The 12,191-nt window shown below is 35.9% G+C and overlaps 1 protein-coding gene across 1 annotated transcript; it reads left to right on the top strand.

Moving 5' to 3' along the window:
- The first annotated feature begins 353 nt into the window (after positions 1-353).
- Positions 354-11,828, top strand: LOC137720371 (calmodulin-binding transcription activator 3-like). The gene is made up of 13 exons (XM_068459433.2): positions 354-609; positions 3,031-3,150; positions 4,004-4,119; positions 4,983-5,071; positions 5,234-5,276; positions 5,681-5,888; positions 6,877-6,990; positions 7,110-7,435; positions 8,381-8,932; positions 9,042-9,733; positions 10,286-10,865; positions 11,012-11,335; positions 11,434-11,828. Exons 1-13 carry the CDS (start codon positions 570-572, stop codon positions 11,554-11,556), a joined length of 3,327 nt encoding a protein of 1,108 aa, XP_068315534.2. The 5' UTR covers positions 354-569; the 3' UTR covers positions 11,557-11,828.
- The last annotated feature ends 363 nt before the right edge of the window (positions 11,829-12,191 follow it).

The raw sequence follows: 12,191 nt of genomic DNA, 5'->3' as shown, positions 1-12,191 counted from the left end.
CCCTGATAGACGAAAACGATCCCAAATCTTTACGTCAAAAAAAGTGGCCCAAGTTTTATATACGAAAAGTATGAACAGTCTTCTCATTCGTACACTACACACAAACACACGAGTGAGGACGAGTAAAAAAAATAGTTACTGTCCTCCTTATGAAACGAGTGAGGACGAGTCAAAAAAATAGTTATTATCCTCCTTATGAAATTTTTATGAAAATTTTAACGAAAAATTTTTAGAATTATTTAATTTAAGAAAAAATTATATTTTTATACTAAAAAATTAACTTTAATATTATTCATCTTGCTCTTTATTTTACCTTTTATCGTTAAAACACTTTCATTAGTTTCCTTATTTCCATTCCATTTCTGCTGCATTTTTCTCACCTTCCTCAGAACCTTCCTTTATTTCCCTTCTCACCCTAAAAGTTTCTCCCTTTATTTGCAGTCTTCATCACACGCTTTTACATTTCAATGGACGCTCAACTTTTTGGTGTCTGTGTTTGAGTGAATTTTATACAAGTTCAACTTAGTTCTGCTGCTTCTGGTTACAGTGTTGCAACCCATATTGAGTTCATGGCGGAGATCAACCGCTACGGTCTTGGTAATCAATTGGGTAAGTTTGTTTACTGTTTTTCTTTGCTTTTATATATAACTTTGTGTAATTCATTTATCATTTTCTTGTGTTACTTGTTTATCCAAGTTGAATTTTGGGTTTTCTGTTGTTTTCTCTGCTGTTGCTGAGAAAATTTGAGATTTATTGGTAATCTTGTGATTTATTTTTTGAAAAAAATTATATCTTTTGCCAAACGATGGAAATGCTATTGAGAACTGAAACAGTCTTCAATTCCAGCCAGCCTACCCTTTTTGATTATCCAATCAGCGTAACACTTAGTCTAGTCCGGTCTGGAGCTACTGGCTGCGTATTATTTTCTTATGGAAGGAGAAGAACTTCTCAATCTTCATTGGAAATCATAGGCTGCCAGCAAAGTAATCAATCAAGTACTAAACTAACTTCTCCCAACTGACCATATCAAAAACTCTAGCCTACTCTGATTATATGGTGTTGCGTTGGAATAATACAACTTCGAATCAAACATTCAAATTTATGTCCATGAACGCAGAATAGCATCAACTAAAGAATTAAGACGAGCTTCCTAGTCAAAGCGTAGGTCCGTAGATCCTTTGTCAGCGTTCTTCTTGTGAAGCAGCAGAACTAGCCACTCACCACTTTGGCACTTAATAGTCAAAGCGTAGGCTTAGTTGTGCAGCTAGCTTTAGCATGACATCAGCATCAACAATAGCAGCCAACCATTGTTAACTCCTCTTTACTTCTTTAGAAAATGACAATGGACCTCATCCCTCCATACTGTGTCCTCGAGAACAAAAACGAGGAAATTAGGTTGCAATGCATGATCTATGTTCTCAAGTAGCATTTTGTAGTATTAATTCTGACCCTTGGAATAGCACTTAAGTACCTGGCAGTTTCTCCCTCTAATGGCTATAGAATCTGCTAATAGCCGACCTTCCTTTCCCGCTAATGGTAGTTGAGTTCCTGGAGGGATAGGTTTCCCAGTTTTCTTCTTATGTTGGTGACATGAAAGCCTAGATGGATCCCTTATTGTCTATCCATCCTTAGTACCTTGTTACAGGCTACCAATGGCAGAATTCTCATTTCTGCCTCATATTGTTTTGATCCGCACTGCCTGTTAGAAATCTGGATCTTTAGTGTTAATTACTAAACTTCAATCTGCCACACTTGCTGTGGGCTCTTAGGTTCAGCCTCCTTGTTCTGCGCCTTAAAGATCCAGGAATCTGTGGGTGCTCCCACTGTTCACCATGATGATCAATGACATTTCTTGACAATCCTGGTTATCTTTTGAGGGCTACATGTCCTTATAAGGGATGGACAAAAATCTCTAAGGCCACTCTCTACGTTTGCAAGAAGTTGTCTAATTCCTCTAGTATGCAGGCGGTTCATCTTCCTCACGGTCTGCTACAAAAAGATGTAGATGTTGATTCTAGCATAAGACTTTCTTTAAACTGGTTGAAGGCCTTCTTAGTGGGTTTTCTTTTGGTTCCTTGAATTCTTAGACCTCATATTAGCTGGCAAGATGAGGCTGGGATGTCTAGTTATGATAAATGTGCTCCGTTATTAAGATTGTGGCTTGATGTGGTTTCTTTCATTTTAGCCAATTTGATTGCTTGAGAGAGTATGACATGGTAAATCGTCTCATCCATGTTCCTTATTTCTGTCTTAAGGTCTCCAAGGAAGCTAAAAATTAAATAAGGGATTAACTTGGCTCTTCAATTGTTGAGGAGGAACTCCTCCTCAATTCACTTTGTGGCCGATTCATGGAACTTCAAGCTTATTATTAGAACCTTTGATATTATAAATCACTTTATAAAGATCAACTCTACAAAAAAATATGAGATCATCTGGTCATCAAACTATAAAAAACAGATGGACAAATTCGGTAAAAGCATTATGAACTGTTTGCTATTGTTGATTGACTAAACGACCTTAGTTTTAATTCATTTTTTATAGAGATGATTTTTACAAAGTGATTTATAATATAAACAGTTTTGATTATAAATACGAAGTTATATGAATCTATTTAGATTGGGAAAATGTACTGTTTTCTGAAACCATGTGCTATGGTTCAAATCCATAGTCAATCCTATTTTTCCCATTATTTTTGTTTTTGTAATAGTGCGAAAAGAAGGCCCAACTCCAAGTTGTTCAAGAATTGTGGCCTTGAGTTTCTTGACCCTTTGCCTTAGGATTAGTCAGTTCTATTCCTCGATACATGAAGTAAATTTAGGAGGAACTCCTGAATCAGATGATTATCTTTGAAGTTGTTGTCAACAAGTCTACCACTAGGTCAAGAGGAGTCCATCCTGTAAATTATCTTTTGTCTTTTAGCTTTAAATCTGTCTATAATCATGACAGTAGGTCAAGCATAATAATGCACTATTATCTATTTTATATATGGAATATGGATATTTTCTAATGTGATGTAATAATTGAATGCAGATATTGCGCAGATACTCTTAGAAGCTAAACATCGCTGGCTACGCCCGGCTGAGATATGTGAAATTCTTCGAAATTTCCAAAAATTTGACATTTCTTCAGAGCCTGCAAATATGCCACCCGGTATGATTTTTCAGCTGCATTGGATTTAGCAATAAATATTGTTATTGAAGTCTCTACTTTCTATCACATAAAAAATCATTAATTTGTAAGATTTCTTAACTTTGGTTTTCTAAGTAAATTTCTCAATTCTCTTGGAGCCTAAGAAAGCGCTTTCCCAGCTTTGAGTATTTCTCTTACTATTTCCATCTACTCAAAAGTTACATGGAAGGTGCGTTCTTGGTCTCACCCCCAAAAGTAATTGTAATGAAGCTTGTCTTTCAATGGGTATGTGTGATAGTAATCTGTACAGTTGTCAACAAACATTGCGGATTATTTTGTAGAACATGGTCTTCCCTCTGCTTGCACAATGATTTAATAGGAGGGTAGGCCTGGTAGTTTTCTTTTTTAAAAATCTTAACTCTGAAACATTTTAAGGCACGTCAGGACACCTTTTTTATGTTTGGTTTTTCTTTGTGCATCATTCTCTAAATCTTCCTTTTGGGACATGTATTGAAACTTCTTCTCATAACATTGTGACTGGGGATTATCTGTCAATTGGTGCTTGTGTTAAGAAGCAGTAAAATCAGTTTAACCATCTTTGTTTTTTCATTGCTGTCTGACATGATAGTTGAGTCTTGTGTTGTCTTTGGTTTGTTTTTAGTAGGCACTAATGCATTCACTTTTGCATGTAAAGGCTCACGATTTTCCTTTTTAAGGTCGTATATAATAGCATCACATGAAGTTGTAAATGCATTTACACTAATTTTAAATTTTTTGAGATGTTTGCGGAAATTTGATTTGCAGCTTGCTTTGTTGTATTGTTGCATTTACCTTTGGATACCTACTATTTGTTGACACACGTCATTTGTATTAGGTGGATCGCTTTTTCTATTTGATCGGAAGGTGCTTAGATATTTCAGGAAAGATGGCCATAACTGGAGGAAGAAAAAAGATGGAAAGACAGTGAGGGAAGCCCATGAGAAACTTAAGGTAATCATCAAAGAATGCTGTAATAGATTTTACAAAGCACATATAAATATATTATGACAATTTTTCACATCAAATTTGATTGAATAATTTTTAGGAGCTACGTTATGTTATAACTTTATCCTGAAAATTATTTTTTGGCGCAAGGATTTTGACAAAAGTAAGTAACCTAAATACCAAACTTAATTAAATAGAGGGGAATAACTCTGGTATAAGATTGATGTGGGAGATTCTGATGTCGAATGTCAATAGCTCTAATTTGGTGTTGTGGGCAGTTAAGGCTTAGGAAATCACAGTTGTGGCTTTAAATTATATAATGGTTATGCAATTGCATTCATTACAAATTCTTTTTAAATTGAAAAACTTTCATGTTAGGGATACAAATGAACGATCCACTTGTGAGTATTCATGAAGGTCTTTGGTGAACTTACGATTTAGGTCACTCCTTTATAGATTTATATTCAATCTATTTTATAGCTCACACTCACGAATTTAGTTTGGTCTGAATCCAGGCTGTGATATAGCTTGGTGGAAATTTCAAGGCTGGTATTTCGCTTGAGCTCAAAAAAGTTGCCAGCCAAGTCTGTGTAGTCCAAAGCTCAACTTGTTGCGGCAAGTCTGCACCCTTATTTTATCCCAAAATTAAATGTTAGGAAGTACCCATGTCAAGGAAAAAAGTTCATTGAATAAAATTGCAGCTTAACAGAGGGGGAAAGAAAATTGGTTTAAGATTTCATTAAGTAGGCGGTAACAATTAGATACTAAAGATTTCTCAAGTTTTTCGGCTTGTGTCAAGGGTTAATTCGTTAATAAATCCTTTGTTTTTTTAATCAAATTGGTTGAATAATAATTGAACATCCTTTCAGGCTGGAAGTGTTGATGTATTGCACTGCTATTATGCACATGGAGAAGAAAATGAAAATTTCCAAAGACGCAGTTATTGGATGCTTGAGGAGTGAGTTTGTATTTTATTATTGCTTATATGCAACAAATCTATCAAAGATTTTGGTTCTCAGCCTTAGCAGTGTTTGTGGATGTGTTTGCAAATACAAGCAGGCACCCATGGCTGCCTGCTCATTTGAATACCCACATCTGACCTACTTGGTCATTGCTGCAGGGATCTGCAACACATAGTTCTTGTCCACTACCGGGAAGTTAAGGTTATGCATTATTCTACTCATTTCATTCTTGTTGTTTGCCGTCTTTGTTTATGTGATTCTTCCAGCCCTTCGTTATCATCATTTTAAAATATTTTTGGACCCAAAATATCATAAGAGTTATTGTTATTCCATTTCAAGGTAAAAGTGCATGTCATTTAAAAGCAACTGCTCATGTTATATATACTTTCACTCGTGCATTTTTTGAATACTTGAATTGAACCTGTGATTCATGTTTGAATCAATGTCGAAAACTTGTTAATAAGTTAGTCACTTAGTGTAAAAGGAGTACCAGAGAAAGAGGAGAAGTTCGTGCTCGGCTTTTGGTCCACTTCCCACTTTTTATTTATCTTATGGATATTTATTTATATTCTGGGTTTCCTCATTTATTTTCATTGCTTGTTCAGGGAAATAGGACAAACTATAACCATTTTAAAGGCACTGAAGAAGCTGTTCCTTATTCCCATGAAACTGAAGAAATCGCACTCAATTCTGAGATGGACAATTCTGTTTCTTCTAGTTTCAATCCAAATAATTTCCAAATGTGTTCCCAAGCTGCTGATACAACAAGCTTGAGTAGTGCTCAAGCATCAGAGTTCGAAGATGCTGAATCAGGTGTGTTGTCCATTTCTGTTACCACATTTGTCAATAATTTCCTCTCTTATAATTATTTTGGTAGAACTAAACTTGTTTGTTCATTTTCCAGTTTTACCTTTATATATATATACACATATAGACACACACACACACATATAGGGATAGGATCAAGGGACAAATATTTTTACAAATACTTTCACATTCTTTTTAAGCCTTTTGATTACATGATATCCAATGGTTCTTATTTATTCATTAAAAGACATGGATGCTTATGTGGATTTTAACTAATACATATTTGTGTAACAAAACAGCCCCCTTTATTATTATTAATTAAATGGAATTCTGAATCAAGACCCTAAACAATGCCGTCGAGCAGCAACAACAATACACCCAAGCCAATCTTGATATTAATCATATAAAAAAAAAATTTAAATCAAATCATTTAGGTGCAAATAAATCTAGTTCTACAAATTATGGACTTGCGAAACCAAAATCTAGTTCTACAAATTTGACTATGTAGAATTCAAAGGTGAAAATATAAACCTGCAAAATGGGATTATCGCATTTTCAATTTCCTGAGTCCAGAGAGAGTACTCCATTTGCACAGAAGTGATGTGAATGGCATAAACCCTAGTACTCCATTCCAGTGTATCTTATTATTCTTCGTACCAGCTTTTAAAGCCAGTACGTAATGTATCTTATTTTATGTAACAAGGACTGCATATGACTAGGGTTTCTTCCTTTTTTAATTTTAGTTTTAATTTTCCAGAATTTATGTTTTTTTCCAGTTTTATTTTATCTTTAATATTACCATGTCATTTAATGAATAAATAAGAACCATTGGATGTCATGTAATCAAAAGGCTTAAAAAGAGTGTAAAAGTATTGTAAAAATATTTGTCCCCTGATCTTATTCCATATATATATATATATATATATATATATATATATATATATATCTTTCATGCAGTTATCTTTAATTTAACTTAACGTGGTACATGATGCAGCATATAAACACCAAGCAAGTTCCCAGTTACAACCTTTTCTCGAATTACTACAGCCTAAGGCTGAGAAGATCAATGCTGGATTCTCTAATGCATTCTATCCGATGTCATTTTCAAGTAAGCTTTTTACTCGTATTTTCTATAAATATTCTTTGTAAATGCATTGGTGCTTTTAAATAGCTAGACTATTTGTTGAATTAAATGGACCAAGTTCATGATAAAATCATTGAAAACAGATGAATATCAAGAAAAATTGTCGGCCGTTCCTGGGGTGAATTTTAGCTCACGTACTGAAGCAAAGAGGAAGGAAGATGGTAATGATGCTGGCGTTACCTATGATCCCAGGAAAAATCTTAACTCCGCAGTATGGGATGGTGCCTTGGGGAATATTTCTACTGGCTTTCAATCTTTGCCTTTTCAGCCATCAATTTCAGCAACACATTCTGATTCAATAGGAATTATCTCTCAGCAAGAGAATGAGACGCTTGGGCACCTTTTCACAGACAACTTTGGTAAAAAGCAGATCTACGAGGATAAACCAAGGGTCCAACAAAGCTGGCAGGTAAGGGGAAGTTTACTTGCACATTTAATGCTGCTCATGACAAATTTTTTATTCTAGGGCTATGGCTACAAGCTTGTGTAATAACTATTAAGGATGGTATATCTGTTTTGGAATCTGACGGCGGACATTCACAAGTGAAAACTGGTGAAGCATGCATAAAAGATATTCTTTTTCATCAGTTTAATATACTTGGATTCACCATAGAAGATATTTTTTACCATCAGGTTTTTTGTTTGGATTTTTAGAATTCATTTTCACTGACAATATCAAAGATCATGGAAGCATATACTGATTCTGTTTATGTGTGAGAAAACTGTACACATGGTCAAACCTAATTAAGCATGGAGTTTGACAAGAAGTTAGTCTAATTGTTTCCAACTACTCAAACAAATATTTGAGATGTCAGTTCTTAAATTATTTCTGATATTTCCAAGTTTCTAGAACTTATTATGATGGGATTTTAATTTTTAATGAAAATTATCAATGTAATTAGGTTATGTGGTACTTCTGCATAAGTTATCTGTATATATGGGCTTTCCAGTCATCATCCTTTATTGTGAGTCATTTAATCATGTAGTTGGCTAATGCGATGGTCTAGTGTGTTTGAAGTTTTCAATATCCTGTTTTCTGCACTTGAAAACTTTCTAGTGATGGTTATCGTTGCCATATGCTTGCAAAGTCCTAAAATCCTGCCTAAATATTTATAAATTTGTAGTTTGTTAATGGTAAATCAAATAAATAAAATAAATGTATGCGATTATTGGTTATTTAAGCATACTCAGAATACAAGTTTATGGAGGGGAACTATTTGGGTTCCCCTTCCATTACTTTGGCACCCCTGCTGCAGGTTTAGTGGGGAGCATGAGTACGGCTCTTCTTAATGGATTGTTCTCTGCTTTTTCAAATTCTTCTGTTTGTTCACCCTTCGGTTTGACTTTCCAACAGACTTTGGAAGCCAACTCTTCTGGTTCATCCAGCTGGCCTGTGGATCAGAACTTGCATTCAGACACAGCATATGATGTCACCACAAGGTTCCATGGAGGAGTCGATGATTCTAATTTACTCAATTCTCCAGTGTGCCGTGTGGATTCTGAGGAGACAAATAATTATTCTATGCCAAATGACCTTCAAATACAGCCTTCAAACACTGAGCAAGAATATCATCTGAAGTCTATTTCAAAGAGAAATGAAACCATAGAGGGAAAATACAATCACACTTTTGCTACAAAGCCTTTGTTAGATGAAGGCTTGAAGAAGCTTGACAGTTTCAGCCGATGGATGAGCAAAGAACTTGGAGACGTGGAAGAGACACACACACAATCTAATTCAGAGACGTACTGGGATACTGTTGAAAGTGACAGTGGGGTTGATGAGTCCAGGATTCCTCTTCAAGTACGCTTGGATAGCTATATGCTGGGGCCTTCTCTTTCCCAGGACCAGCTCTTTAGCATTATTGATTTCTCACCAAACTGGGCATATGAAAACTCTGAAATCAAGGTAAAGAGTAACTTAGTCTTCCATATTCCTTGCTATACTTTTGTGTAAGAGTTATCCTCAAGTTTCTCATGTATCAAAAATTGTCTCATTGTGAACTCGATTTATGCAGGTTCTGATCACAGGAAGATTTTTGAAGAGTCAAGAAGCAGAAAGTTGTAAGTGGTCATGCATGTTTGGGGAAGTTGAAGTTCCTGCTGAGGTTATAGCAGATGGTGTTCTTCGTTGTTATACTCCCACCCATAAGGCTGGGAGAATTCCTTTCTACGTCACATGTTCCAATAGGCTGGCTTGTAGTGAAATCAGGGAATTTGAATACCGAGTCGGGCAAATACCAGATTATGATGTTAAAGATGATTACAGTGGCTGCACAAATGAAATATTAAATATGCGCTTTGGAAAATTACTGTCTTTAAGCTCTAGCTCTCCAACTTTTGATCCCACCAGCGTAGCAGAGAATTCTGAGATAATCAGTAAAATTGATTTGTTGCTGAAAAATGACAATGGTGAGTGGGACAAGATGCTACAACTTACGTCAGATGAAGACTTTTCCTTGGAGAGAGTAGAGGACCAGTTGCTTCAACAGCTACTTAAAGAGGAGTTGCATGCATGGCTCTTGCAAAAGCTGGCTGCTGGTGGAAAAGGCCCTAGTGTACTAGACGAGGGTGGCCAAGGTGTATTACATTTTGGAGCTGCTCTTGGCTATGATTGGGTCTTACTGCCCACAATAACTGCCGGAGTCAGTGTCAATTTTCGTGACATTAATGGATGGACAGCTCTTCACTGGGCAGCTTTTTGTGGCAGGTGAGCACCATAGAAAAGTTTCTTTCCTTTTTTGAACTTCCGTGCTGCTCTGCATTCCTTTCTATTCTTCTGTAGTATTCTTCTTTCAGCATGTGAGCCACCAGCTACAATCTACTATTTCACTATTACCATCAACAATTTACTTGCTTAAAAACAAACTGATGAATGAAAAGAAAGCATAAAAGAAAGAAAAAAAAGGAGAACTTGCAGAGCTATTGTAGGAAGAAGAGGCCCGAGATGGATATTAAAAGTTACGTAAACTTGCAGTTAATACACCAGAGAGACAAAAGGAGAATGTTATTCACTAAATATGAAGAAATCAGAAGAGAAAAAACACTATCCTTTTGTATGAAAAGCTAGACCGTAGATCAAGAGAATGCATTTACTTCTATGTATCTGGTTCAGATCGTTGTGCCCGGATTTTCTCAAATAGGACAGCTCTCAGAATCTTGCATTAGATATTATCTCCATTCTTGACTTGTTAATTTAGTTTTATCTAATTTTAACTTGTTTTCTGTTTTCATTTTCTTCTGTTCATGTAATTAATATCAGAGAGCGCACAGTTGCTTCCCTCATCTCTCTTGGTGCAGCTCCCGGATTATTAACAGATCCAAGAACCAAATATCCTAATGGAAGAACACCTGCAGACCTAGCTTCTGCACAGGGCCACAAGGGAATTGCTGGTTATCTTGCAGAATCTGCTTTGAGTGACCAACTTTCATTTCTTAATTTGGATATCAAGGAAGACAATAATGCTGATATTTCAGGGGCCAATGCAGTACGAACAGTTTCAGAAAAAATTGCAACTCCTATCGGGAATGGGGATTTAACGGATGGGCTTTCCCTGAGGGATTCTTTAACCGCTGTCTGTAATGCTACCCAAGCTGCTGCTCGTATTCATCAAGTGTTCAGGGTAAAATCTTTCCAGCTGAAGCAGTTGAAAGAATATGGTAGTGATAACTTTGGAATTTCAGATGAAGATGCTCTATCAATGATTGCAGTCAAGTCACATAAGCCAGGGAAACGTGATGAGCATGTGGATGCTGCTGCAATTCGAATACAAAATAAGTTCCGTAGTTGGAAGGGTAGAAAAGATTATTTGATAATCCGACAACGTATTGTCAAAATTCAGGTATGTTACCATGATTCTCTTTGTTAATATGATTTGTGGGTTGATTCGATTTTTGAGGCCTTTAATTATCTCCGTATTTCTCCCATAAACATTGTTCTGTGCTCAGACCCATTCTGGAAGTTGAACTTCTACCTTCTTGATAACAGGCTCATGTAAGAGGCCACCAGGTGAGGAAAAACTACAGAAAGATAGTCTGGTCCGTAGGAATTGTAGAAAAGATAATTTTGCGTTGGAGAAGAAAAGGAAGTGGTTTGCGTGGGTTCAAGCCAGAACCGCTTACTGAAGCCCCCAGCATGCAAGCTTCATCATCGAAGGATGATGATTATGATGTACTAAAAGAAGGAAGGAAGCAAACAGAGCAAAGGTTGCAAAAGGCGCTTGCCAGGGTGAAGTCCATGGTTCAATATCCTGAAGCAAGAGATCAATACTGTCGGCTGCTGAATGTTGTTACTGAGATACAGGAAACCAAGGTAAAGCATATATGTCCGCGTTGGTGATTGGTTTGAATTTTTTATCCACTTTATAAGCCTGACTGGTTTTTCGTTGAACTTTAACTGATGTTATGCAGGTGGTATATGATAGTGGTACGACTAGTTCAGAAGGGAGAGTCGATATGGATCACGACCTCATAGATATTGCAGCATTGTTGGACGAAGAAGACATTTACATGCCTACCGAAGCTCCAGAGTGATCGATCTCTAGTAGACTAGTTCACCGTACGTATCCTCTTGTAAAATCTGTAGGGCATTATTTATTTTTTAACATAAATTTGTGTAAATTTACACAGTCGCGCCGGAGGTGGATGCAGCAGTGCAGCCTCGTTTTTTTAGTTATAAATGTTTTAGTTTGTTCATGTTAAACTTATTTTGGAAAAATATAATTGTCAGTGGAAAAAGAATAAAACCGTATGATTTGATTGCCGATCGGATTACTAAGGAGGACTACCGACCGATTAGCAGTAAATTCTCAATGTTTAATTACCTTAGCTTTTTTTTTTTTTTTTTTTTTCTTTTTTTTTTTTTTTTAAATAACGAATTGTTTGTTGACGCAGGCAAAGTCAAGGAAAACTTCTGAAACTATTCAATACTAAACCTTGGACGACATACAATAGTTCCGAATATAATCCTCTTTAGAAAATAAAAATAAAAATTGTCTCGCAGTAGCCTTCTATGGCTATCTTAAGAAACTTTTGTTATTGGATTAGTTACTCTACGTAAAATTATTTAAATTATTTAAGTTTTAATCTGAAAAAGATTCGAGATACTCTTATTACAATAATTCTTCAAAATTGAAACTTTTGTTATTGGATTAGTTACACTCTACATA

This window comes from Pyrus communis, chromosome 1, assembly GCF_041283825.1.
Source record: "Pyrus communis isolate YQ-2024b chromosome 1, ASM4128382v1, whole genome shotgun sequence".
In the NCBI taxonomy this organism is placed as follows: domain Eukaryota; kingdom Viridiplantae; phylum Streptophyta; class Magnoliopsida; order Rosales; family Rosaceae; genus Pyrus; species Pyrus communis.
Note: the sequence above shows the minus strand (reverse complement) of the source record. Positions and strands in the feature narration are given on the sequence as shown.

Bases quoted from the DNA above. Each gene is read 5' to 3' on its own strand.
- LOC137720371 (XM_068459433.2), top strand. From the start codon at position 570: ATGGCGGAGATCAACCGCTACGGTCTTGGTAATCAATTGG. The intron at 3,151-4,003 runs GTATGATTTTTC...CATTTGTATTAG, and splicing joins GCCTGCAAATATGCCACCCG to GTGGATCGCTTTTTCTATTT. The intron at 9,734-10,285 runs GTGAGCACCATA...AATTAATATCAG, and splicing joins TGGGCAGCTTTTTGTGGCAG to AGAGCGCACAGTTGCTTCCC.